Source organism: Nycticebus coucang, chromosome 3 (genome assembly GCF_027406575.1).
Source record: "Nycticebus coucang isolate mNycCou1 chromosome 3, mNycCou1.pri, whole genome shotgun sequence".
NCBI lineage: Eukaryota > Metazoa > Chordata > Mammalia > Primates > Lorisidae > Nycticebus > Nycticebus coucang.
In genome coordinates, this window is record NC_069782.1 from 80,169,732 (window position 1) to 80,197,515 (window position 27,784).

The 27,784-nt window shown below is 41.6% G+C and overlaps 1 protein-coding gene and 1 pseudogene across 4 annotated transcripts in view; both read right to left on the reverse strand.

The window, feature by feature from the left end:
• BMPR1A (bone morphogenetic protein receptor type 1A) overlaps nucleotides 1-27,784 on the reverse strand; it is a 191,765-nt gene that overhangs the window by 8,396 nt on the left and 155,585 nt on the right. For all 4 annotated transcript variants that reach the window (XM_053583813.1, XM_053583814.1, XM_053583812.1 and 1 more), the window contains exons 6-9: nucleotides 23,786-23,882; nucleotides 23,524-23,623; nucleotides 2,406-2,550; nucleotides 392-584 (exon numbers count right to left, since the gene is read on the reverse strand). In XM_053583813.1, coding sequence (XP_053439788.1) covers nucleotides 392-584; nucleotides 2,406-2,550; nucleotides 23,524-23,623; nucleotides 23,786-23,882 — 535 coding nt within the window. The remainder of the gene's footprint in view (nucleotides 1-391; nucleotides 585-2,405; nucleotides 2,551-23,523; nucleotides 23,624-23,785; nucleotides 23,883-27,784) is intronic.
• On the reverse strand, nucleotides 6,803-11,087 carry LOC128582481 (cytochrome b-c1 complex subunit 7-like; annotated as a pseudogene).

Consider the following 27,784-nt stretch of genomic DNA (forward strand, 5'->3'; position numbering starts at 1 on the left):
GAGGGGAGAAGAACATATACTGAGCACAGAACATACAACGGAGCTCCATGCTGGGTTGCTGAGCTTACCAAAGGCAAAAGGCAGAGAGTTAATGCCATCCTAGAAAATGGCTTCAATTATCTATAAAAACCTTGGTTTTCATTACTATACGATTAAGTCCAATAAATTAGTATTATTTTCCGTTTGAAACTCACTGCTGTTTATTCAAGTGGTTAGTAAATAAAATGGTTGGTTGGTATCAGAACTGTGTTGTATTTAAACTGTGTTTCCTACTGGGTTTCCTTTAGCCAAACACATATAGTTCATGTTTTCAAAGACAGATGGCAGGCTTCCATCTGTACCTCGCTAACCCTATCAGATACGGGATTGAGCCAAATCAATGTGTACCCACCAAGTATATTTTCATGGCGCATTAGCACAGTTTGGTAGATTTCTGTTTCTCGAAACCAGCTAGCTTCTTCCGTGGTAAAGAATACCTTCACTGCCACTTTTTCACCACGCCATTTGCCCATCCACACTTCTCCATATCGTCCTTTACCAACTTGCCGAACCATCTGGATCTGTTTGGCAATAGTTCGCTGAACCTTACAGGAAAAAAGAAAAAGAAAGAGGGCTTGAGCTCTTGATAAAAAGAACCTACTAAGCTTTGGCAAAAGGGTTTGACAGCCCATCCCATCAAAAAGCATGGTATATCCAACCAACCAATTTTGATTTTAAAACTTACAATATACTTATTACAAAAGTATGAAACAATGTACAGTATGTTCTGAAATTATAAACTAACAGGTTGGTGAATGTACCAGTTTGTTTATAAAAATGGTCATCATAATTTGCCTCTTAGTACATCCAGCCTTGGGTGATCTCTGCAGATTCTTTGCATGACTTGCTCTGGGCAACAGAACAGCAGCAAAGGTGATGCAAGCAAAGACCTGAGAATTGTTGATACAGTGGGGCTCGCCCATTCTGGCAGTTGTGGGAACCCTGTGACCGACCAGTGGACAGCACCGTGTGAACTGCCAGCCATATGCATGAACTGTATATTGCCCAGCTGTAGCTCAGCAAGTCCAGAAAAGGAACTGCCCGGTGTTCTAGATCCACTAAACCAGAAGAAATCGTATATGTTTGTTGCTTCAAGGCACTAAGTTTTGTGGTGGTTTAAGATACAGCAAATGTAAACGACAGTTAAAAATCTTGAATTCAGGCTGGGCACAGTGTCTCATGCCTATAATCCTAGTACTCTGGGAGGCTGTGGCGGGTGGATTGCCTGAACTCATGAGTCTGAGATAAGCCTGAGCCAGAGCAAGATCTCATTTCTAAAAGCAGCTGGGTGTTGTAGCGGGTACCTGTAGTCCTAGCTACTTGGGAAGCTGACACAAGAGAATCACTTGAGCCCAAGAGTTTGAGGTTGCTGTGAACTATGATGCCGTAGCACTCTACTGAGGACTACAAAATGAGACACTGACTCAAAATAATGAGACACTGACTCAAACAAAAAAAAAAAAAAAAAAGAAAAGAAAAGAAAAATCAATGCAGGCTTGGCACCCATAGCACAGTGGTTATGGCACCAGCCACATGCACCAAGGCTGGTAGGTTCAAACCCAGCCCAGGCCAGCTAAGCAACAATGACAACTGCAACAAAAAACTGTGGAGGGCGCCTATAGTCCTAACTACTTGGGAGACTGAAGTAAGACAACTGCTTAAGCCCAAGAGTTGGATGTTGCTGTGAGCTGTGCCACCATGGCACTCTACCGAGTGTGACATAATGAGACTCTGTCTCAAAACAAACAAACAAAAAAAATCAATGTGATTTCTTTCAATTAATGCAATTAAACTAAAAACCCAATTGGTGCTGTTGAGTCAAATAGTCCTTCCAACTTCTAAATCTGAATATTTCCATATATAAAAGCTGTTGGAATTACTTAAAACACCCTTTAAAATTATTTTTATCGCATTTGTGCTGTGGTTACGTAGTATTACTTTGACAACAATATCCTTTCTATGAAAATCTATGAGAGAAACTTCTCTTTGAATCTGAAATAGCTATATATCCCTTAAACCAATCAGTTTAACTTTGTAACGCAAGGAATCTCACAGCTGCTTTCTCTTCCGCTTGCTGCACTCTTGCACTGTATGCATACCAGACTTGGTGATCTGACTCTCTCTAAAGGGCTTATTCCTAACCTTGTTTATGGCTCTCTCTTACTTGCCCAGTCTATTTTTCTTGGTTCATATTTCTTATTTTTAACTAATTTCATCTTGCAATACTGCATGCCATTTTCTAAATAAGGAGAAAATGAGGTGTCTACTGTTGTTCCCTAATGTGCAATCACCATGCTATACATCATCATCTGAGGACACGTTCCACATCAACACCCTATTCGTGTGTGTATGAAACATAGGCTTACCAATAAGGGTAGTCCAGATCCACTACCAGAACTTTGTGACTGATCAATAAGGTCTTTTAATGATTCTCCAACTGGAATAAATGCTTCATCTTGTTCCAAATCACGATTATAACGACGTCTGCTGGAGATACTCTTGCAATAATGTCTTTTAAAAAAGCAGGAAACAATCTGTGTTAAAATTCTTAAATTATTAAATTCTGAGGTAAGAAAAACTGAGGTTTTCTACACCATCATCCTTCCTTCATACAGAATCATATCCAAATTAGCTCATTACAAGACAGTATATCCTCTATTAAAAAACATCTAGAGTGGCGCATGTGGCTCAAAGGAGTAGGGCACCGGCCCCATATACCAGAGGTGGCGGGTTCAAACCCAGCCCTGGCCAAACACTGCAAAAACAAATAAATAAATAAAATACATCTACATATAGAGTTTATGAGGTAGCATCCTCTGCATCATGTTAAAATGAAAACATCTATGGGCGGTGCCTGTGGCTCAAAGGGGTAGGCGCCGGCCCCATATGCCGAAGGTGGCAGGTTCAAACCCAGCCCTGGCCAAAAACTGCAAAAAAAAAAAAAAATGAAAACACATCTATGATGTACTGGCAAGTGAAAAAAAAAACATATCAAAACCAGCATGTAAGGCATCATCCTAGCTATAAAAAAATTTTATATATTTTTGCATACATCTAAAAAGATCAGGAAAAAAACATATCAAAATCAGCATGTAAGGCATCATCCTAGCTATAAAAAATTTTTATATATTTTTGCATACATCTAAAAAGATCAGAAAGGATATGCAGCATAGGAACATTCACTTTCTACTTCACGTTTTTTAATTTGAATTTATAACTATGTATTTTCATGTTAAGATGAATAGGCATATTTCCATTTTAAATAAAGGGATAAGGAGTTCAGAAAGGTGCAGATTAATTGGCAACCATGTGTAGACCTTGTAAATTTAATAAATACTAACATTATATTTATTTTAGATATAGTTTGAATAAATAACCATTAGAAATATTTGAAGGTCAAACCATTTCTCTGAAAATTCCACTCCCTCTTTTTCACCCTAAAGAAAATCACTATCCTGAGGATTTTTTTTTTTTTTTTGTAGAGACAGAGTCTCACTTTATGGCCCTCGGTAGAGTGCTGTGGCCTCACACAGCTCACAGCAACCTCCAACTCCTGGGCTTAAGCGATTCTCTTGCCTCAGCCTCCCAAGTAGCTGGGACTACAGGCGCCCGCCACAACGCCTGGCTATTTTTTGGTTGCAGTTTGGCCGGGGCCGGGTTTGAACCCGTCACCCTCGGTATATGGGGCCAGCGCCTTACCGACTGAGCTACAGGAGCCACCCTATCCTGAGGATTTTTATATCCTTCCTATGTATTTATATTTTTATTATACATGTATATGTTCAGAAAAATGTCATTTCTCTCTTAAAAATTTACATAAATGGCTTATGTTGTATTAATATTTTATAGCTTGCTTAAGAAAAATCCTATGTTTCACAAATTTATTCCACGTTGATAAATGTCAAAAAAACAAAAACTCATTTTTGGGGGGTTTTTTTGACACAGAGTCTCACTTTGTCATCTTCAGTAGAGTGCTGTGGCGTCATAGCTCATGGCAACCTCAAACTCCTGGGGTCAAGCAATCCTCTTGCTTCAGCTTCCCAGGTAGCTGGGACTATAAGTGCCTACCACAAAGCCTGGCTATTTTTTTAGAGATGGGGTCTCGCTGTTGCTCAGGCTGGTCTCAAACTCCTGAGATATTATCCAAAGCATAATATCACAAAGCCCAGCTATTTTTAGAGATATCTTGCTCTGGCTCAGGCTGGTCTCCAACTCATGAGCTCAGGCAATCCACCCACCTTGGACTCCTAGAGTGCTAGGATTACAGGAGTGAGCCATTGCACCCAGCCAAAAGCGCGTTTTATTTATGTTGAGTGTGCAGACATTGTTCTATGACTCATTTCATCTTTACAAAGACACTAAGAAATAAGAGCTGCAGCAGAACCCCCATAGTTGACCAGCTTCCTAAACTGCCACTGGACATGCACCATACGTACATATCAGTACCATAGGCCTTGTTTCTTTTCTTTTCTTTTTTTTTGAGACAGAGTTTCACTCACTATGTCACCCTTGGTTGACACCATGGCGTCACAACCTCCAACTCTTGAGCTTAAGCGATTCTCCTGCCTTAGGTCCCAAGTAGCTGGAACTATAGGCGCTCGCCACAATGTCCGGCTATTTTTTTGTTATAGTTGTCGTTGTTTGGCAAGCCTGGGCTGGGTTCAAACCCCCCAGCTCTGGTGTATGTGGCTGGCACCCTAGCCGCTGAGCTACAGGCGCCGAGCCTGGCCTTGTGTCTTATATTGACCACCTCCATACGTTAACCAGTTTGTTACAGTCCCTTGAGTAATCAACTTACTGAGGTTCTACTGTGTTTTTCTGTTTTACAAATGAGAAGACTCTGGCCAAGAGGTTCAGCACTTGCCCTGAGTCAGATAGTTAACTGGTGAGGCTGGGATCCAAACTCAGGAGGCTTGGTGCTGAAACTCACAGTCTTAGTTACTATGATTTTCTCAAGTAAATGACTTATGTGGTGCCTAGTGTTCCTGTTATGAATTTGCCACAACTTGCCCTGACAGCCATAGTTCAGTTATTTCTAAACATTTACAAATGTTAATATAAATGTGCTGCAATAAACATTTTTTATGCTTACCTCTCTGTACAGATGTATGAAAATTTCTTGAAGGTATACACATATTTTATAGATATTGTCAAACTGCTCTCAGGAGAATAACTGATACTTCTACCCAAAGCATATCACAATACCCATTTCTTTATAGTCCGAATCAAAATTTGAACTGCCATACTTTTAGACTTTTGTCAGTTTGATGGGTATGAAACACTGCCTTATTTTAATTTGCTTTCTCTTAGTTACTAGAGAGACTGAAATCTTTTTCTTTTTTTTGGAGACAGAGCCTCAAGCTGTCGCCCTGAGTAGAGTGCCATAGCATCATAGCTCACAGCAACCTCAAACTCCTGGGCTCAAGTGATTCTCCTCCCTCCGCCTCCCAAGTAGCTGGGACTACAGGCACCTGCCACAGTACCTGGCTATTTTTTAGTTGGAGCCGTCATTGTTGTTTGGCAGGCCTGGCCAGCTCAGGTCTATGTGGCTGGCGCCTTAGCTGCTTAAGCCACAGGCGCCAAACCAAAGCTGAAATTTTTTAATGAGCTGCCCATTCATATATCTCTTGCATATTATTCAGTTATTTAATCGTTTTCCTTATTGATTTGTAGGAGTTCTTTATATAATTTGGACACTGAATCTTTTATAAATACGTATAACAACAACCGTTCCTCACTCTGTAATTGGCATGGCATTTGCTTATGGTGTTTTATGTCATTTTAAAATTTTAATATAGGCAAATTAATTACTTTTTTCCTTTTTTTTCTTTGTTGAGACAGAGTCTGACGCTGTTGCCCAGGCTGGAGTACAGTGATGCAATCATAGTTCACTGTAGCCTCAACTCCTGGGTGCAAGTGAACGTTTCACCTTACCCTCCCAAGTAGCTGGGATGATGCATGTGTGCTACCATACCCAGCTAAGTTTTTTTTTTTTTTTTTTTTTTAATTTCTTGTAGAGATGGGGTCTTGCTGTGGTGCTCAGGCTGGTCTCCAATTGCTGATTTCAAGGGATCCTCCTGCCTTGTACTCCCAAAGTGCTGGGATTATAGGCATGAGCCATCATGCCCAGCCTCTTTTCCCTTTATAACATATGCTTCTGTGTCTTATTTATTTTTTGAGACAGAGTCTCAAGCTGTCACCCTGGGTAGAGTGCTGTGGCATTGTAGCTCACAGCGACCTCCATCTCAGGCTCAAGTGATCCTCTTGTCTCATTTTTTTTATTTTTAGTAGAGTCGGGTTCTTTCTTTTACTCAGGCTGGTCTCGAACTCGTGAGCTTAAGCAATCCACCCGAATTTGCCTCCCAGAGTGCTAGGATTACAGGAGTGAGCCACCATGCCCAGCCTGCTTTTGTGTCTTAAGACAAACTTTCCAACTCTAATGTTCTTATACATTCTCAAGGATTTAAAATTTTTATTTTCTCATTCAGTCCTTTAATCCACTTGGAATTTATTTTATATATATATATTTAGGAAGTTAGAAAGTTAATCAAATTAATTTATTTTCCCTATTAACAATTTGCTTACCCATTTTTACAATCTTACTTTTATTCTTTTATTATTATAGACATTTATTTAAAGTAATACATCTGCAAATGAAATAACTCTTAAATTTTATGTTTAAAGTCTAACCATCTTCATAAAAATACTTTGATGACAGCTGCATCCATAGATTTCAACTATATGATGGATTTCAACTATATGATTACTTCTTTGCCCATTCTTCTCTCTTTTTTTTCCGAATAACCTCTTTCAGGTATGGTTCAAGGTAGAATTTATCCTCTTCATATTTTGTCCACTGTTCTTTGGGCAAAATCTGCTGCCTCATCGTCAGGTCCAGTGCTCTCTTAATGTGAAACATCCTGTCATTGTAAAGTTCTCAGGAAGCCTTCTTACGGCTTCTTTTACATCTTCATCCTTATATATTGTACCCTCTTGCATTAACCCCAGTTTATTGAATCCTGCCATCCAGCCATTGGCCTGATGTTGCAACAGCCGACCTACCAGCCAGTTTGACCCAAAAGCGAAGCCTAATTTTTATTCTTTTTTTTTTTTGAGACGGAGCCTCAAGCTGTTGCCCTGGGTAGAGTGCCGTGGCATCACAGCTCATAGCAACCTCCAACTCCTGGGCTTACGCAATTCTCTTGCCTCAGCCTCCCAAGTAGCTGGGACTACCTGCCACAATGCCTGGCTACTTTTTGGATGTACTTGTCATTGCTGTTTGGTAGGCTGGGGCTGGATTCGAACCTGCCAGCTCTGGTGTATGTGGCTGGCACCTTAGCCGCTTGAGCCACAGGTGCCGAGCCCCCTTATTTTTATTCTTAAAACTTTACATGAGTAATCAACTTGACTGGTTTTAAATTTTTTTTTTTTTTTGAGACAGAGCCTCAAGCTGTCACCCCTGGGTAGAGTGCCGTGGCATCACAGCTCACAGCAACCTCCAACTCCTGGGCTCAAGTGATTCTCCTGCCTCCGCCTCCCAAGTAGCTGGTTGTCGACTACAGGTGCCTGCCACCACGCCCGGCTATTTTTTCTTTTTTTTTGGTTGTGGCCGTCATAGTTGTTTGGCAGGCCCAGGGCTGGATTCGAACCTGCCAGCTCAGGTGTGTGTGGCTGGTGCCTTAGCCACTTGAGCTATAGGCACCGAGCCTATTGGTTTAAAATTCAAAAGGAGGCTAGGCGCCTGTGGCTCAGGCAGCTAAGGCACCAGCCACATACACGTGAGCTGGTGAGTTCAAATCCAGCCCAGGCCCACGAAACAACAATGATGGCTGCAACCAAAAAATAGCCAGGCGTGAAAAAAAAAAAAAAAAAAAAGCTGGGCATTGTGGCGAGTGCCCGTAGTCCCAGCTACTTGGGACTTGAGCCCAGGAGTTGGAGGTTGCTGTGAGCTGTGATGCTACGGCACTCTACCCAGGGCAACAGCACGAGGCTCTGTCTCAAAAATAAATAAATAAATAAAATTCTAAAGGATATATAGTGGAAAACTCTTCCTCCCTATCCTGAAGCCATCAAGTTCACTTCCAGATCAAGTTTACTTCCCTGAAAGTGAATGGTTTCCCTAGTTCCTTACAAATGAAACTGTATAGAAATTTTCTGGAGAACATGTATGCATCTTCAAATAGAAATGTGTATCTTGGCTTGGTGCCTGTAGCTCAGCTGCTAGGGCATCAGCCGCACACACTGAAGCTGGCAGGTTTGAACCCAGCCCAGCCTGCCAAACAACAACAACAAGTGCAACCAAAAAAATGGCTGGGCATTGTGGTGGGCGCCTGTAGTCCCAGCTAATTGGGAGGCTGAGGCAAGAGAATTGCTTGAGCCCAAGAATTTGAGGTTGCTGTGAACTATGATGCCATTGCACTCTACTGAGGGTGACATAGTGAGACTCTGTCTCAAAAAAAAAAAAAAAAGCACATCTTTGTGTGTATGTACATGTATGCATATACAAATAGAAATGTATATCTCCCTTGCTTTCCCCTCCTTCTTCCAGAAATGGTATACCATATACACTGCCTACATCTTATTTTTTTTTTTTTTTGGAGAGAGTTTCACTTTGCTGCCCCTGGTAGAGTGCTATGGCATCATAGCCCCCAGCAACATCAGATTCCTGGGCACAAGCAATTCTCTTGCCTCAGCCTCCCGAGTAGCTGAGATTACCGGTGCCTGACACAATACCTGGCGATTTTTAGAGACAGGGTCTTGCTCTAGGCTCAGGTTGGTCTTGAACTCATGAGTTCAGGCAATCTTCCAGTCTCGGCCTCCCAGTTTGTTAGGATTACAGGTGTGAGCCATCACGCCTGGTGCTACATCTCTCTTTTTCTTTTTTTTTTTTTTGAGACAGAGTCTTTTTTTTTTTTTTTTTTTGTAGAAACAGAGTCTCACTGTACCGCCCTCGGGTAGAGTGCCGTGGCGTCACACGGCTCACAGCAACCTCTAACTCTTGGGCTTACGCGATTCTCTTGCCTCAGCCTCCCGAGAGACAGAGTCTTATTATGCCAACCTTGGTAGAATGCCGTGGCATCACAGCTCACAGCAACTTCAAACTCTTTAGGCTTAAGTGATTCTCTTGCCTCAGCCTCCCAAGTAGCTGGGCCGACAAGTACCTGCCACAATGCCTGGCGTTGTAGTTGTTTTTGTTGTAGTTGTCATTGTTGCTTTAGGTGGCTTGGGCTGGGTTCAAACCTGCCTGCCTCAGTGTATGTGGCTGGCATCTATCCACTGAGTTACGGGTGCCACCACATCTCACTTTTTCACTTAGCAATATATCTAGGGTATCACTCCACAGCAGTACACAAAGTCACGTTCTTCTGTAACAGTTAAGTAGCACTCCACTGTATGGCTGTTAACCATTCCCCCACTGGCAGTATTTAGACTGCTTCTAGTCTTATTGCATAGAAGTCTGAAATAAAAAAATTTCCTGGCACATAGTAAGTGCAAATTACTAGTTGTTAGAACTGAATTTGGAATTTTGCCAAAATGCTCTACTGGCCTCCATAAAGGTTGTATTAGTTGCAATCCTTCCACTAACACACAGCAAGCCCATTTTCTCTGTTTCTTTTTCATACTACTTAAATTTATTTTATCTTAATTTTTTCTTTTTTTCCTGAGTGAGTCTCACTATGTCACCCTTGGTAGAGTGTTGTAGCGTCACAGCTCATAGCAACGTCCAACTCTTGGGCTTAAGCGATTCTCTTCGCTCAGCCTCCCAAGAAGCTAGGACTACAGACACCTGCCACAATGCCCAGCTTTTTTTGTTGTTGTTGCAGTTGTCGTTGTTTAACAGGCCCAGACTGGGTTTGAACTCACCAGCCTTAGTGTATGTGGCTGGCGCCATAACCACTGTGCTACGGGCACCGAGCCCACCACTTAGTTTTTAATTTTTTTTTTTTTTTTTTTTTGTGATTTTTGGCCGGGGCTGGGTTTGAACCTGCCACCTCCGGCATATGGGACTGGTGCCCTACTCCTTGAGCCACAGGCGCTGCCAGTTTTTATTTTATCATACTTTCTATTTTATTTTTACAGAACTTAGTACTTAATTTTACCAACTTTAAGAAACTACTTGATTTTTTAATGTATATTTGTTTAAACAAACTTCAATGTTTGTATTATTAAGACTACATAAACTTGGCTCAGCGCCTGTAGTTCAAACGGCCACATACACCAGAGCTTGCAGGTTTGAGTCCAGCCGGGGGCTGCCAAACATCAGTGACAACTACAACCAAAAAAAAAAAAAAGCTGTGTGTTGTGGTGGGGGCCTGTAGTCCCAGCTACTTGAGAGGCTGAGGCAAAAGAATCGCTTAAGCCCAAAAGTTGGAGGTTGCTATGAGCTGTGATGCCATCACACTCTACCCAGGGTGACAGCTTGAGACTCTGTCTCCAAAAAAAAAAAAAAGACTATATAAACTTATTCACACACGGGCTTCACTTTACATGACAATTATTTCTTCTTTCCTGCATACTCTTTCATCCCTACTCCCGTCTCCCAACACAGGCAAGCACCATTACTTCTGAGGAAGCAGAAAAGCAAATCCCTCTGCCACTGGTGGCTGTGTAGGGAACACTCTCCAGCCCTCATCAGGTAGAAGCAGCAGCAGGAAAGTGGAAGCAAACACTCTCTTTGTGGAGAAGAATGAAATGCTTCTGGAAATAGCATCCTAGAGCAGGGCCACACAGAGGTTAGCAAGCTCTGGGTGCAGGAAACCTCTGCCCAAAACCAAACAGAGATGCTAGGCAGCATGTGGCTGCCTGGGGTAGAGGTGCAGGAACTCTTAATAAACCCTTATCCTATACAATAACTAAGAAAATGCCATGAAGGCTACGTTGAACAGTTTGATGAGAATATTTCAGATTGTATATGAAACCTGCACATTGTACCCCTTGATTGCACTAATGTACACAGCTATGATTTAACAATAAAAAAATAAAAATAAAAATAAACCCTTATCCTTAAGGCTTCGCAACACAAAAGCCTACCTAAGGGCAACAGACATCCCTCTGCCACTATCTGTCCCCCACATGTGTAATATGTGACAATGGGAGGGGCAAGAACATAGAGAAGGACCCCCACACAAGCAGGCTGTGAAAGCAGAGAGGGGAAGCAGAAACAGGGAAAATCTTTCTGCACCTAGGAGCCCAGTCCCTGCACAATGAAATACCAGCCCACCACTAAAGTAATCTGACACTTGTGAGGCACTGAAGGCATAGACCCCAAGACTAAAACTCCCCGACCTGAACCAATTCAGTGCCCCCTTCCCTGCGGCACACCAACACAAACAGCCTAAAAGATGTGTCCATTTCTAGGCATATATATTTTTTAATCTCAGTCTCTGTTATTTTTAAAACACATGGACAACATTGGAAGTTATAAGACACACGAAAAAGCTAGGAAAAACAACTCACTGTTAAGAGGTGAGGTAATTGATAGAATCAGCCTCAGAATGACTTGTATGTTTCTTTCTTTTCTTTCTTAAAAAATTTTTTTAGACAGAGTCTCACTTTGCTGCCCTTGGTAGAGTGCCGTGGAGTCACAGCTCACAGCAACTTCAAACTCTTGGGCTCAAGTGATTCTCTTGCCTCGGCCTCCCAAGTAGCTGGGACTATAGGCACCCACCACAATGCCCGGCTATTTTTTTTAGAGACTAGGTCTTGCTCTTGCTCATGCTGGTCTCGAACCTGTGAGCTCAAGCAACCCACCTTCCTTTGCCTCCCAGAGTGCTAGGATTACAGGCATGAGCCACTGTGCCTGGTCGACTTGTATATTTCAAGTTTTAGACAAGAACTTTAAAATAACTGTGATTAAAACAGTGAAGCATCTAGTGAAGGCAGACAACATGAATAAAAAGATTGAGAGTTTCAGCAGAGAAATGGAGACAGATAGCAATGCTATAGATGTAAAACATGATATTAAGAATAAAGAATTCTGGGCGGCGCCTGTGGCTCAGTCGGTAAGGCGCCGGCCCCATATACCGAGGGTGGCGGGTTCAAACCCAGCCCCGGCCAAACTGCACCCAAAAAAATAGCCGGGCGTTGTGGCAGGCGCCTGTAGTCCCAGCTACTCGGGAGGCTGAGGCAAGAGAATTGCTTAAGCCCAGGAGTTGGAGGTTGCTGTGAGCTGTGTGAGGCCACGGCACTCTACCGAGGGCCATAAAGTGAGACTCTGTCTCTACAAAAAAAAAAAAAAAAAAAAAAGAATAAAGAATTCCTAGGGTGGCGCCTGTGGCTCAAGGAGTAGGGCGCTGGTCCCATATGCCAGAGGTGGCAGGTTCAAACCCAGCCCCGGCCAAAAATCACAAAAAAAAAAAAAAAAGAATAAAGAATTCCTTTGATGGACTCAACAGTACACTGCACACAGTTGCAAAAAAAAAAAAAATCAGTGATTTCAAAACTAGGTAAAGGTAAATAGAAATTACCCAAACTAAAACACAATGAGAAAAAGGAAAGAAAAATTGAATAAAGAATTAAAAGAGTCTCAAATAATCTAAAGTGTGTATAATTAGAGTTTCAAAAGGAAAAGACAGTGGAAATGTCAGAGAAAATGGAATAGAGAAAATGCTTGAAGAGACAACGGACAATGATTTTGTAAAAAACGATGGAAGATATCAAACCACAAATTCAACTAAGCTCAGTGAAACCCAAAGTAGAATAAATACCAAAAGGGAAAAACAAATACCCCTAAGTATATTACAGTCAAATTGTTTAAAGCCAAAGATAAAGGAAAAATCTTAAATGAAGCCATAAAGTACAGTACCTCAAAGATAATTATGTCAGGAATTATGCAAGCTAGAAGATAATAAAGTGTCTGCTTTGAAAGAAAAAATAAAACAAAAACCACCAAGCTAATCATGAATTTCATCTCATAGAAAATGAAGACAAACATTTTTTTCGGACAAAAGCCTAGAGAACTTATGGTCAGCAAACCTCCACATAAGTCAAGTCAAGTTCCTCAGGCAGAAGGAATTTGGTTAACAGATGAAAATATGGAGCTAACATCTAGAATTAAATAAATAACGAAGAAGTGCTGAAAATAATAAAAATAAACATGTATACATGACATTTTTTTTTAATCACTTTAAAGGCATCAACTGGCAGATCCTTCTTTTGTTTCGGTGTACCATAATGTTTTTTCCTTATTAAATGAAACATTACTAAGTAATACTGTTTGCTACAACTATGATAATTTTAAAATCATTCATTTTAAATATTCACCTTGGAAAGAGACACAAAAGATCATGTCTAATTACTACAAAAAACTCTATGCACAACATTTTGATGGACCAATACTTGGAATTATACCATCTCCCTAAACTTAACTAGGAATAGATCTCTGTAACAGATCTCTGTAATAGATCAAGCACTGAAATTGCAACAGTAAAAAGTTCCCAACACACATACACCATAGCTGGCAGGTTTGCCCGGCCCCAGGCCTGCTAAACAACAATGACAACTACAACCAAAAAAAAAAAAAAATAGCTGGGCATTGTGGCAGGCACCTGTACTTACAGCTACTTGGGAGGCTGAGGCTTAATCACTTAAGCCCAAGAGTTTGAGATTGCTGTGAGCTATGATGGTATAGCACTCTACCGAGGGTGACATAGTAAGACATTGTCTAAAAAAAAAAAAAAAAAAAAAAAGTTCCCAAGGAAAAGAAGCCCTGAACCAGACAGTTTTACACGAGAATTCTACCAAACCTTCAAAGAAGAGCCTGTACTTACATTTCAGAACCTATACCAAAACAGAGAAGGAAGAAACCTTCCCAACATGTTCTACAATGCAAATATCACCCTAATACCAAAACCAGGAAAAGGACCCAACAAAAAAAGGAAAACTACAGACCAATTTCACTAATGAATATCAATGCAGAAATACCAAATAAAACCCTAGCAAATAAAAGCTACGTGTTAAAAAAATTATATATCACGATCAAGTAGGCTTTATCCCAGAGATGCAAGGCTGTTTTAACACACACTAATTCAAAAATGTAATTCACCATATCAATAGAAGCAAAAACAAAGACTATATGATCCTCTCAATAGATGCAGAAAAAGCATTCAACAAAATTCAGCATCTTTTTCTAATGAAATACTTAAGAAAACAGGCATAGGTGGGACATATCTTTTCTTTTTTTTTTTTTTTTAGAGACAGAGTCTCACTTTGTTGTCCTCGGTAGAGTGCTGTGGCATCACAGCTTATAGCAACCTCCAGCTCTTGGGCTTAGGTGATTCTCTTGCCTCAGCCTCCCAAGTAGCTGGGACTACAGGCACTCGCCACAACGCCTGGCTATTTTTTTGTCGCAGTTTGGCCGGGTTGGGTTCAAACTCACCACCCTTGGTATACTGGGGCAGTGCCCTACTCACTGAGCCACAGGCACTGCCCAGTGGGACATTTCTTAAATTGACTGAAACCATCTATGACAAAACCTCAGCTAATGTCATACTGAATGGAGTAAAACTGAAAGCTTTTCCACTTAGAATTGAAACCAGACAAGAATGTCCTCTATCACCACTACTATTCAACATAGTGCCGGAAGTTCTAGTCAGTGCAATCAGGCAATTACGGGTATCCAAGTGTGGACAGAGGAGATCAAACTCATGCTCTTTGCCGATGATGTGATCATATACTTAGAAAACCCCAGAGATTCAACCACAAGACTCCTGGAAGTGGCTTGGTGCCTGTGGCTCAAGTGGCTAAGGTGCCAGCCACATACACCTGAGCTGGCGGGTTCGAATCCAGCCTGGCCCACCAAACAACAATGATGGCTGCAACCAAAAAATAGCCAGGTGTTGTGGCGGGCGCCTGTAGTCCCAGCTACTTGGGAGGTGGAGGCAGTAGAATCGCTTAAGCATAGGAGTTGGAGGTTGCTGTGAGCTGTGATGCCACGGCACTCTACCCAGGGTGATAGCTTGAGGCTCTGTTTCAGATAAAAAAAGACTCCTGGAAGTGACCAAGAAATCCAGTAACCTCTCAGGATATAAAATCAATATCCACAAATCAGTAGCCTTCATATACACCAATAATAATCAAGCCAAGAAGCAAATCAAGGACACAATACTCTTCACAGTAGCTTTAAAGAAAATGAAATACCCGGGATATATCTAACAAAGGAGGTGAAGGATCTCTACAGAAAGAATTATGAAATCCTGAGAAAAGAAACAGCAGAAATGGGCTGTGCGTGGTGGCTCATGCCTGTAATCCTAACACTTTGGGAAGCTGAGGTGGGTGGATTGCTTGAGCTCAGGAGTTCCAGACCAGCTTGAGTAAGAGTGAGACTCTGTTTCTACTAAAAATAGAAAAACTAGTTGTGAGTCATGGCAGGAGCCTGTAGTCTTCAGCTACTTAGAAGGCTGAGTAGTTGGAGTAACTTGGAAGGAAGAGGATTGCTCAAACCCAGGAGTTTGAGGTTGCTGTGAGCTATGACATCCAGCACTCTACCCAGGGTGAGAGAGTGAGACTTTGACTTAAAAAACAAAAGCAGAAGACGTTAAAAAAATGGAAGAACATACTATGCTCTTAGCTGAGAAGAATAAACAATGTTAAAATGTTTATACTACCCAAAGCAATCTACAGATTTAATGCAATCCCCATTAAAATACCAACATCGTATTTTGAAGAACTAGAAAAAACAGTTCTTCGTTTTGTATAGAACCAGGGAAAAACCCCATATAGCCAATGCAATTCTTAGTAATAAAAACAAATCTGGAGGCATCACTTTACCATCGCTTTGTCATATTACAAGTCCACAAAGATCAAAACAGCCAGGTATTGGCACAAAAATAGACACACAGACCTATGGAACCTAATAGGTTCCCAATAGAAAACCTAGGGATGAAACCAATTTCTTATCACCATCTGATCTTCAATAAACCAAACAAAAGCAAACACCGGGGAAAAGAATCTACAGAGAATTCAAATTGATCAACAAAAAAAGAGCAAAGAATCCCATTTATTATTCGTCAGAGACATGAACAGAACCTTCTCTGAAGAAGATGGACAAATGGCCAACAAACACATGAAAAAATGCTCATCCATAATTATCAGAGAAATGCAAATCAAAACCACCTTGAGATATCATCTGAGTCCAGTGAGAACAGCCCACATAACAAAGTCTCAAAGCTGCAGATGCTGGAGTGACTGTGGAGAAAACGGAACTGTTTTACACTGTTGGTGGGATTGCAAACTAATACAGTCTCTTTGGAAAGAAGTGTAGAGAATCCTAAAGGAGCTAAAAGTAGACCTTCCATTAGATCCCCAAACTCATTATTAGCTATCCACTCAGAAGAAAAAAATCATTTTGCCACAAGGACATTTGCACTAGAATGTTTATCATAGCTCAATTCACAATCACCAGGATGTGGAAACAACTAGTACCCACCAACCCATGAATGGATTAATAAACTGGGGTATATGTATACCATGGAATATGATGTAGCCATGAGAAAAGACAGAGACTTTACATCTTTTGTATTTACCTGGATGGAACTTAAGCACGTTCTCCTTAGTAAAGTATCACAAGAATGGAAAAGCAAGCATCCAACGTACTCAATACTAATATGAAAGCAGTAGATGAACTACATGACCACATAAGATAAAAACACAATTTAATTCAAGCTGGGAGAAGGGGGGAGAGAGGAGGGGAGAGAGAAGAGGGAGGGGATTGGTGTGCTCCCACCAAACAGGCACAAGGTGAGGGTATATGCGCATCCGAGACAGGAGGACTTGGGCTTTACCTAACAAATGTGTTTAAACAATGTAACCTAATCATCCTTACTCTCGTATTAATTTGAAGTAAAAAAAAATTTTTTACTTCAGCGATTCCAGGGAACAGGAATTTATTTACTTATTTTATTTTTTTAAAAGACAGAGTCTCACTTTATCGCCCTAGGTAGAGTACGGTGGTGTCACAACGCACAGCAACTTGCAACTCCTGGGCTTAAGCAATTCTCTTGTGTCAGCCTCCCGAGTAGCTGGGACTACAGGCACCTGCCACAACACCCAGCTATTTTTTTGTTGCAGTTTGGCTGGGGCTGCATTCAACCCCGCCACCCTCAGTATACGGGGCCAGCACCCTACCCATGGAGCCAAGGCGCCACCCAGAAATAGGAAGCCAGAAGTGAGCTTTTCATCTGGTAAATTAATCTGTGACAGTTTCCCAAAGCAGGCATTCTGGGTCAAGGGGTGGTTGGTTAGCATCATCACAATTTACTGAGTATCTATTGTATATCAACCATGAGGTATACACCAATTCATCATGTTCCCCCTTACTAATTCAATAGAAAAGTGGCAATGTAAACAGCCAGCCACTGATCATCGGTATTAACGGACAAGTAATCTCTGCTACCAGTGAAATTTCTGTTCAATGGTAAAGGCAGACTTTGGGCAAATAATCATGAATTAGTAAGTGAATACTTATAAATGTCAAAAATGTAAAGTAAAAGTAGTGTTAATGAGGGGATGGATCATAGCCCATACCCTACTCAATTTTATACTCAAGCCCATACCCTAATCAATTTTAAGTGCTTAAAGGAGTTCCAAAACAGGATGCCAGAGGCAGAACTGGTAGACAGCAAGAGATGATACCCCATCCAGCATAGAGAGAGGACGTGGTTAGAGAGGAGGTTTAGAGAAGGCATTGATTTTCAGGGTCATGTTGTTACGAATGTTAAATCAGATTCAAGAGTAAATTTGAGGCCAGCGGCCCATGGCTGGGCATCATAAGCAGCCTCATCCAGCTGCTGCACTGGAAGAGGCAGTGGCGGGGACTGGGGCCTGCTTCTGTGCCCTGCTTGAGAGAGCCTCTTAGACTTGGGTGAGGACCCTGGTTGCAATGAGGCCAGATGCGGTGCAACAGTGGCACCTTGAGAGATGGGGCTTCGAGCTGGTAGACTTGAATATGCTGCAGGCACCAGAGGATGTCCCTGTTGAGCATGACCAGGTCCTGCGGAGGAAGCTGTTCTACCCAGCCCTCATTAGCCACCTGAGCCCCAGGCCTGTGGAGGGTCTGGGAAGGGTACAATGTGGTCTGTACTTCACATAAACTTGGCAAAGGCCACCAAAGGGAGCATACAGGGAAATGTCAGGCATGAATAGCAGCTCATGGAGGGGCCCCAGAGAGACGTAGCTGTGGTTTCAGAGCAGTGAGCTAATGAACTGGGCAGACGGGAGTCACCACAGCAGTGTGCACCCAACATGAGGGCCCAGGGTGCCCTTGGCTACACCAGCATTCCACCAGGACCAACTATCAACAAGAATTCAAGCCCATACCCATACTTGTCTCTACCAAATCACTTCCCTTTTCACCCGCCCCACCCCCAGCCCAGAAGAGTTCAAGCCACCAACTTTGTGTGGCTTTCTGTATCCTAGCCAGCATAAGACTAGACCTAATCCTTTCCATACCAAAGTGCCAGACAACCTTTGAGGTGTTTTCAAAAGTGGGTATTATGACCACTCCTCCCCGAAAAAGGAGACATTAAAATTTACCGGCTGGCTCTGCGCCTATAGCATAGTGGTTATGGCACTGGCTGAGGCTGGCGGGTTCGAGCCTGGCCTGGACCTGCTACACAATGATAACAACTGCAACAAAAAGATACTCAGGCATTGTGGTGGGCGCCTATAGCCCCAGCTACTTGGGAGGCTGAGGCAAGAGAATCGCTTAAGCCCAAGAGTTTGAGGTTGCTGTGAGCTGTGACACCATAGCACTCTACTGAGGGCGACGCAGTGACACTGTATCGCAAAAAAAAAATTTCACCGTGCTGAGAAAAAATAAACAATAAATTTGCAGACTAACTTGGACTAGAAGAAAAAAGGCATCTGAAAAAAGTGAAACAGGCTGGGTGCAGTGGCTCATGCTTGTACTCAGGAGTTTGAGACCAGCCTGAGCAAAAGTGAGATTCCCATCTCCATTAAAAATAGAAAAAACTAGCCAGGCATAGTGGAGCATGCCTGTAGTTCCAGCTATTACTTGGGAGGCTGAGGCAAGAGGATCGCTTGAACCCAGGAGTCTGAGGTTGCTGTGAGCTACGATAACATCACAGCACTCTACCCAGGGTGACAGAGTGAGACTCAGTCTCAAAAAAGAAAAAGAAAGAAAGAAAAGAAAAATGTGAAACAAAATATTAATGAGACACAATTACTAATCTCATATATCTGATCAATAACGGATATTCAAGTATCCTAAAATACGCACATAAATTTCAAGAGCTACATAAATAGGGCAGTCATGAAGCCCCCTGTAATATTTAAAGCTATGAAGAAACTTAATATGACCAGTTCCTGGTTCCACATTTCAGAAAGTGTGCTGCTCACTCATAGCTTGACTGTGAGAGGAACGGTCTTCTGAATTTATCTTAAACAGTATTTTTAGTTTGTTATTCCTGGATTCTTGCTGTGTCCTACAGCCAAAACCTCTCTTTGGGCAGCAAGGTAGGTAATTGTGAGGCCCACCCCAATTGTTTCTGTTTCTCTGAGATTGTTTTTTTTTTTTTGTAGAGACAGAGTCTCACTTTATCACCCTTGGTAGAGTGTGGTGACATCACAGCTCACAGCAACCTCCAGCTTTTGGGCTTAGGTGATTCTCTTGCCTCGGCCTCCCCAGTAGCTGGGACTACAGGTGCCCACCACAACACCCGGCTATTTTTTGTTGCAGTTTGGCCGGGGCCGGGTTTGAACCCGCTACCCTCGGTATATGGGGTCGGCGCCCTACTCACTGAGCCACAGGCACTGCCTCTGAGATTGTTTTCTTTCCCTGCCTGATGTCCTGACAGGCAGCTGTTAGTGTATGAGTGGAGCTTATTGATTATAGGCTTCATTTGCAAGATATTCGGCTTCAGACATTTCCCTGAGTCCTAATGGCAGTATTTTTAGGTAAAAATTTTCTCTTGGGCTAGGCAGATTTCACTAAGAATAATCATCCTTTCTGTTTGGAGGGTATATGCCTGGCTGGTAAGAGTTCTGGAAGAGCTGAGGGGTCCACCCACCTGTATGTAAATGTTCACACCTCCCTATTTTCATTTTAGTGCCTCACCCTCAACAATGGGGTACTACAGTTGAGAAACTGTTTTTGTTCTTTCCAAAGCATATACTTCCAGCCTTCTTAGGGAAGTAGTAGGGAAGTCTCATGATTATTCTGAGTAGCAGAGAGGATGGAGTGACAATCTTAGCATCTGGGGTAGCCAGTATCCCAAATGATCCTCACCTATTGGTAGTTCACGCCCCTGGTTAGTCCCCACCCATAAAACATCAGGGGGACCAGTGTGACAAAGAGGAGAAGACAGAAGTGACTTTCCAGCTTAGATCATAAACAGCATTGCAGTTTTTTCTAGGGGAAGGCAGGTAGCATTCTGTGAGCACACAGCACCCCGAACAGGTTCACAGTGAGAGACACTAACTTGGCCCTGGAAGTGAGCCACCTTGGAAGATCATCTACAAGCTTCAGTCAAGCCCTCAGGTGAGTGCAGCCTCAGCTGCCATCTAACTGGAAACTCATGAAAGTCCTGAGCTACTCAGCCAAGTCACTTCTGAATTCCTGATCCACAAAAGCAATGAGAACAATTGCTATAATAAGCCACTAAGTTCTGCAGTAACTTGTTAACATCGTGTTGGATAAATCAGCATATGACTTTCTGAAGATAATTGGTTTTATGGTCACCCTCCACTTTACTTCCAGAGATATAAACAACTGCCAATCCTCAAGTTACTTGAGGAAATTCTGTACAAACTGGTTATTTCTTGGCTTTCTCAATCTCTAGCCTATGATTCAGATGTTTTGGGTCTGCAAAGTAACTTATTACTCATTCATCTGCTCCATGTGTTTCAAAACTTTTTACTGTTATCTCCTGTTCTCTTTGTCCTGGCTAGACAAAGAAGTTGAAAACTCTTTATTGCTGCTTTAGTGTGGTGCTTATTCTCAATTTGCTACAATTATTTATCAAAAATACCTTTTGTCAAACATACGAATCTCTGTCAGTAAGAAATGATTAACAATGTCTCACTGTGATTTTCTTTATTTTTTGAAATAGGGTCTCACTCTTTTGCGCCAGCTAGAGTGCAATGGCATCATCATAGCTCAATGCAGCCTCAAACTCCTGACCTCAAGCCATCCTTCCACCTTGGACTTCCAAAGTGCTACGATTGCAGGCATGAACCACCATTCCCAGCCTCAGTGTGATTTTAATTTTTACTTTTCATATTATAACTATTAAGAAACATATGTATTTTTTATGAAAATCATGTCTTCATCTTTTTGTCCTATTTTCCCACTGAATTGCTTGGACTTATTTCATTTTTCATTTACAGAAGCTTTTTATATTAGAAAAATCAGCCCTTTGTAATATAAGCTGCCAATATTTTCTTTTCTTTTTTTTTTTTTTTTTGTAGAGACAGAGTCTCACTTTATCACCCTCGGTAGAGTGCCATGGCATCACACAGCTCACAGCAACCTCCAACTCCTGGGCTTAAGCGATTCTCTTGCCTCAGCCTCCTGAGTAGCTGGGACTACAGGCGCCCGCCACAATGCCCAGCTATTTTTTGGTTTGCAGTTCAGCCGGGGCCGGGTTTGAACCCGCCACCCTCGGTATATGGGGCCGGCGCCCTACCGACTGAGCACAGGTGCTGCCCAGCTGCCAATATTTTCAATTGTAGTCTGACTTATGACAGCTTGTAGTACTTTGTACCACATAGTAAAGTTCTATTTTTCTGTAGTTGATACTATTAATCTTGTTTATGTAATTGTGGGGGTTTCTTCTAAGTTTGTGAAAAACTCAGGTCTTTCTTTTTTTTTTTTTTTTTTTTGTAGAGACAGGGTCTCACTTTTATGGCCCTCGGTAGAGTGCCGTGGCCTCACACAGCTCACAGCAACCTCCAACTCCTGGGCTTAAGCGATTCTCTTGCCTCAGCCTCCCGAGTAGCTGGGACCACAGGCGCCCGCCACAACGCCCGGCTATTTTTTGGTTGCAGTTTGGCCGGGGCCGGGTTTGAACCCGTCACCCTCGGTATATGGGGCTGGCGCCCTACCGACTGAGCCACAGGCGCTTTCTAAGATTATTTTTAAAAATTCTCCCATACTTCTAGTACTTTATTTATAGCATGTAAAAATAAATAAATTTCACTAAAATTTATTTCAGTGTAGGAAACTGATCTAATTTCACTTTTCCCATATAGATGCCTTGTCTTAAATCCACTTATTGAATAATCCATCTTTCCTCAGTAATCTGAAATGTTACATTTAACATACACTAAATTTTTTTATGTACTTGGGTCTATTTCTGGGTTTACTGTTTCACTGATTTTTCTATATTCTGCCAGTAGGATAATGTTTCTTTTTCTTTTTTGGCAGTTTTTGGCCGGGGCTGGGTTTGAACCCACCACCTCCGGCATATGGGGCTGGTACCCTACTCTTTTGAGTCACAGGTGCCGCTGCAGGATAATGTTTCTTTAAGTTCATATGCCCTGTAGGAGGGTTGGGTGGGGGGGGTGCCTCCCTCTTACTACTTTTTTTTTATTGTCTTCTGAAATTATGACTACATACAAATAATTCGAAGCCCCAAATTAATAAAGAACTATAATATAACTGGTTTCTAAGATAGGTTTAACAATTCATATATAAGAATTACTGTTAAGGCTGGATGTAGTGGCTCATGCCTGTAATCCTAGCACTCTGACAGGCTGAGGAAGGTGAACTACTTGAGCTCAGGAGTTTGAGACCAGCCTGAAGAAGCGTGAGACCCCATCTCTACTAAAAAATAGAAAAACTAGCTGGGTGTCAAATCCGGGTGGGCAGCTATAGTCCCAGCTACTTGGGAGGCAAGAGGATCTTTTGAGCTCAAGAGTTTGAGGTTGCTATAAGCTATGATGACGCTGCTGTACTTTACCCAAGGCAACAGAGCAAAACTCTGTCTCAAAAATATAAGGAAAAAAAAAGAATTCTATTAATACGAAGATCATGAATTATTTTTCCCTGAGACAGAATCTTATTTCATTGTCCTCGGTAGAAAGCTGTGGCACGACAGCTCACACCAACCTCAATCTCTTGGGCTTAAGTGATTCTCTTGCCTCAGCCTCCCGAGTAGCTGGGACTACAGGTGCCCGCCACAATGCCCTGCTATTTTGTTGCCGTTATTTAGTAGGCCCACGCCAGGTTTGAACCCACCAGCCCCAGTGCATGTGGCCAGCACCCTAACCACTGAGCTATGGACACTGAGCCAGAAAATCATAAATATTAATGAACATACAAGAAGTATAAAATTGTGTCCAATTATAACAATTAATTGGTTGTAAGGTCCTGTTTTCCTTTAAGAGAACTATAATCTAGTTAATAAAAGAAATATACCAGTATAATCAGAGAACATATAAGTTAATGGTTTGTACAACTGGTTTTAAAAACTGTTGATATATAGCACTCTACAAAATGTTTTAGGTCAAAAAAAAAAATCTTACTTGTAACAAAAGCAGCTGGAGAAGATGATCATAGCAATTATGCAGACAGACATAGAAATGAGCAAAACCAGCCATCGAATGCTACCATCAAAAAATGGACCTGGCAATGGAAGCAAACAATGAAATGACTTATTATCTTTCTACTGCATCTCATTAAAAGGAAAAAAATAATTTGTAGTATTAAATTCTAAATAGCTGGGTTACTGTTAAAACCAGAGAAAATATTTTACTATCATGCTCAGATTTTTCTCAGACAACTCACCTATAACAACAGGGGGCAGTGTAGGTTGCAAATACTGGTTACATAAATTGGTCCGACAACATTCTATTGTCCGGCGTAGCTGGGCTTTTGGTGAATCCTAGAAGAAAAGTAAAGTTAAAATTAGAAATAGCTTGATATATTAAACTGATAATTAAACCTTTTTCGTATTTGTAAAATATGATTTCTAATTCAGTGAGTGAAAACCACCTGAAGATTTTATAAGCAGAAACAGATTATTAAAAAATTAAAATTTGGGGCGGCGCCTGTGGCTCAGTCGGTTAGGCGCCGGCCCCATATACCAAGGGTGGCGGGTTCAAACCCGGCCCCGGCCAAACTGCAACCAAAAAATAGCTGGGCGTTGTGGCGGGCGCCTGTAGTCCCAGCTACTCGGGAGGCTGAGGCAGGAGAATCGCTTAAGCCCAGGAGTTGGAGGTTGCTGTGAGCTGTGTGAGGCCACGGCACTCTACCGAGGGCCATAAAGTGAGACTCTGTCTCTACAAAAAAAAAAAAAAAAAATTAAAATTTGTGCTGACACAGTGTTGTGAAGACTATAAAATATTTTCTTTTTTCTTGAGACAGAGCCTCAAGCTGTCACTCTGGGTAGAGTGCTGTAGCATCACAGCTCACAGCAACCTCCAACTCCTGGGCTCAAGCCATTCTCCTGCCTTTGCCTCCCAAGTAGCTGGGACCACAGGCGCCCGCCACAACGCCCAGTTATTTTTTGGTTGCAGCCATCATTGTTGTTTGGCAGGCCAGGGCTGGATTTGAACCCGCCAGCTCAGGTGTATGTGGCTGGCACCTTAGCCACTTGAGCCACAGGCACCGAGCCTATACAATATTTTCTTAAGAAAAACTTATCTTTCTTTGGCTGGTTGGTTTTATTTAGTACTGTAAACTGCTTCTGAGCAAACAGAAATTTAGCAAAATTATGTTAACTAAGATTTAGAAATTTTAGAATGGCAAATAAATGTACAGCCTGAGCAACACAAGACCCTGTCTCTTAAAAACAAATAAAAATGAAAAAAAGTGGGTGGCACCTGTAGCTCTGTGGGTAGGGCACCGGCCACATACACTGAGGCTGGCGGGTTTGAACCTGGTCCAGGACAGATAAAACAACGACAACTGCAATAAAAAAAATAGGCAGGCATTGTGGCGGGCGCCTGTAGTCCCAGCTACTTGGGAGGCTGAGGCAAGAGAATCGCTTAAGCTCAAGAGTTGGAGGTTGCTGTGAGCTGTGACACCACGGCACTCTACCCAGAGCAACAGCTTGAGGCTCTGACTCAAGGGAAAAAATAAAAATAAACAGAAGCAAAGTAAGTAAAAGGCTCGTTATGAGAGGTGGTTCAAAGGGTAGAGGATGCTGTAAAATTGTAAATCCCATATATACCTACTATGTTATGAATAGTCTTCACCTCCCTCAGAGCTTCTTAAAAAAAAGTTAAAAGAGCCTGATTTTTTCTAGATCTGGGATTAGACTGGTTGAAGCATATATGGGGAGGGAAATGGCAAACTACAGAAACAATATTCCTGAGAATTTATTAGAGACCACCAACCAGATAAGAGATGTCTCTAACAGAAAAAAAAACTAAGGAGAAAGAGATTGTAGTCACAGAACAGATATTAACAGTTACGTATGACATTTTATTTGATTTACAGTATAGTATCTTGACAAATTGAATACTGACATGTCTGGGAGAATTGCCATTCTGGACCAAAATCCTCATAAAAAGGAACTGTTTGGCATTCTAAAAGTAGCAAGAATATAAGAAGTTAACCATGTTATTCTTAAATATCAGATGGCCGGAAAGGAAGAGCTTCAGTTATTATTTAAAAAGCTGAGGCTCGGCACCTATGGCTCAAGTGGCTAAGGCACTAGACACATACACCTGAGCTGGCGGGTTTAAATCCATCTGGGGGGGCTGCTAAACAACAATGACAACTACAACCAAAAAATAGCTGGGCGTTGTGGCAGGTGCCTGTATTCCCAGCTACTTGGGAGGCAGAGGCAGGAGAATGGCTTGAGCCCAGGAGTTGGAGGTTGCTGTGAGCTGTGATGCCACAGCACTCTACCCAGAGTGACAGCTTGAGGATCTGTCTCAAAAAACAAACAAACACATACACACACAAAAAAACAAAACCTGAACCTGAGTCCATGACTTGAAATTCTGGTAGAGAAGATGGCCAAAAGCATCTGAAAATCTCCAAATGAAGAAGTTTTACATTTTATTTTAATTAATTAAAATAATTTTTAATTAGTTTAATTTTTTTTTTAATTTTTTTTGATTTTTTTTTTTTTTATTGTTGGGGATTCATTGAGGGTACAGTAAGCCAGGTTACACTGATTGCAATTGTTAGGTAAAGTCCCTCTTGCAATCATGTCTTGCCCCCATAAAGTGTGACACACTCCAAGGCCCCATCCCCCTCCCTCCGTCCCTCTTTCTGCTTCCCCCCCCATAACCTTAATTGTCATTAATTGTCCTCATATCAAAATTGAGTACATAGGATTCATGCTCCTCCATTCTTGTGATGCTTTACTAAGAATAATGTCTTCCACTTCCACCCAAGTTAATACGAAGGATGTAAAGTCTCCATTTTTTTTTAATGGCTGAATACTATTCCATGGTGTACATATACCACAGCTTGTTAATCCATTCCTGGGTTGGTGGGCATTTAGGCTGTTTCCACATTTTGGCGATTGTAAATTGAGCTGCAATAAACAGTCTAGTACAAATGTCCTTATGATAAAAGGATTTCTTTCCTTCTGGGTAGATGCCCAGGATTGCAGGATCAAATGGGAGGTCTAGCTTGAGTGCTTTGAGGTTTCTCCATACTTCCTTCCAGAAAGGTTGTACTAGTTTGCAGTCCCACCAGCAGTGTAAAAGTGTTCCCTTCTCTCCATATCCACGCCAGCATCTGCAGTTTTGAGATTTTGTGATGTGGGCCATTCTCACTGGGGTTAGATGATATCTCAGGGTTGTTATGATTTGCATTTCTCTAATATATAGAGATGATGAACATTTTTTCATGTGTTTGTTAGCCATTCGTCTGTCGTCTTTAGAGAAAGTTCTATTCATGTCTCTTGCCCATTGATATATGGGATTGTTGGCTTTTTTCATGTGGATTAATTTGAGTTCTCTATAGATCCTAGTTATCAAGCTTTTGTCTGATTGAAAATATGCAAATATCCTTTCCCATTGTGTAGGTTGTCTCTTTGCTTTGGTTCTTGTCTCCTTAGCTGTACAGAAGCTTTTCAGTTTAATGAAGTCCCATTTGTTTATTTTTGTTGTTGTTGCAATTGCCATGGCGGTCTTCTTCATGAAGTCTTTCCCCAGGCCAGTATTCTTCCAGTGTTTTTCCTATGCTTTCTTGGAGGATTTTTATTGTTTCATGCCTTAAATTTAAGTCCTTTATCCATCTTGAATCAATTTTTGTGAGTGGGGAAAGGTGTGGGTCCAGTTTCAGTCTTTTACATGTAGACATCCAGTTCTCCCAACACCATTTATTGAATAGGGAGTCTTTCCCCCAAGGTATGTTCTTGTTTGGTTTATCGAAGATTAGGTGGTTGTAAGATGTTAGTTTCATTTCTTGGTGTTCAATTCGATTCCAAGTGTCTATGTCTCTGTTTTTGTGCCAGTACCGTGCTGTCTTGAGCACTATGGCTTTGTAGTACGGACTAAAATCTGGTATGCTGATGCCCCCAGCTTTATTTTTGTTACTAAAAACTGCCTTAGCTATACGGGGTTTTTTCCGGTTCCATACAAAACGCAGAATCATTTTTTCCAAATCTTGAAAGTATGATGTTGGTATTTTGATAGGAATGGCATTGAATAGGTAGATTGCTTTGGGAAGTATAGACATTTTAACAATGTTGATTCTTCCAAGCCATGAGAATGGTATGTTCTTCCATTTGTTAATATCCTCTGCTATTTCCTTTCTGAGGATTTCATAGTTTTCTTTATAGAGGTCCTTCACCTCCTTCATTAGGTATATTCCTAGGTA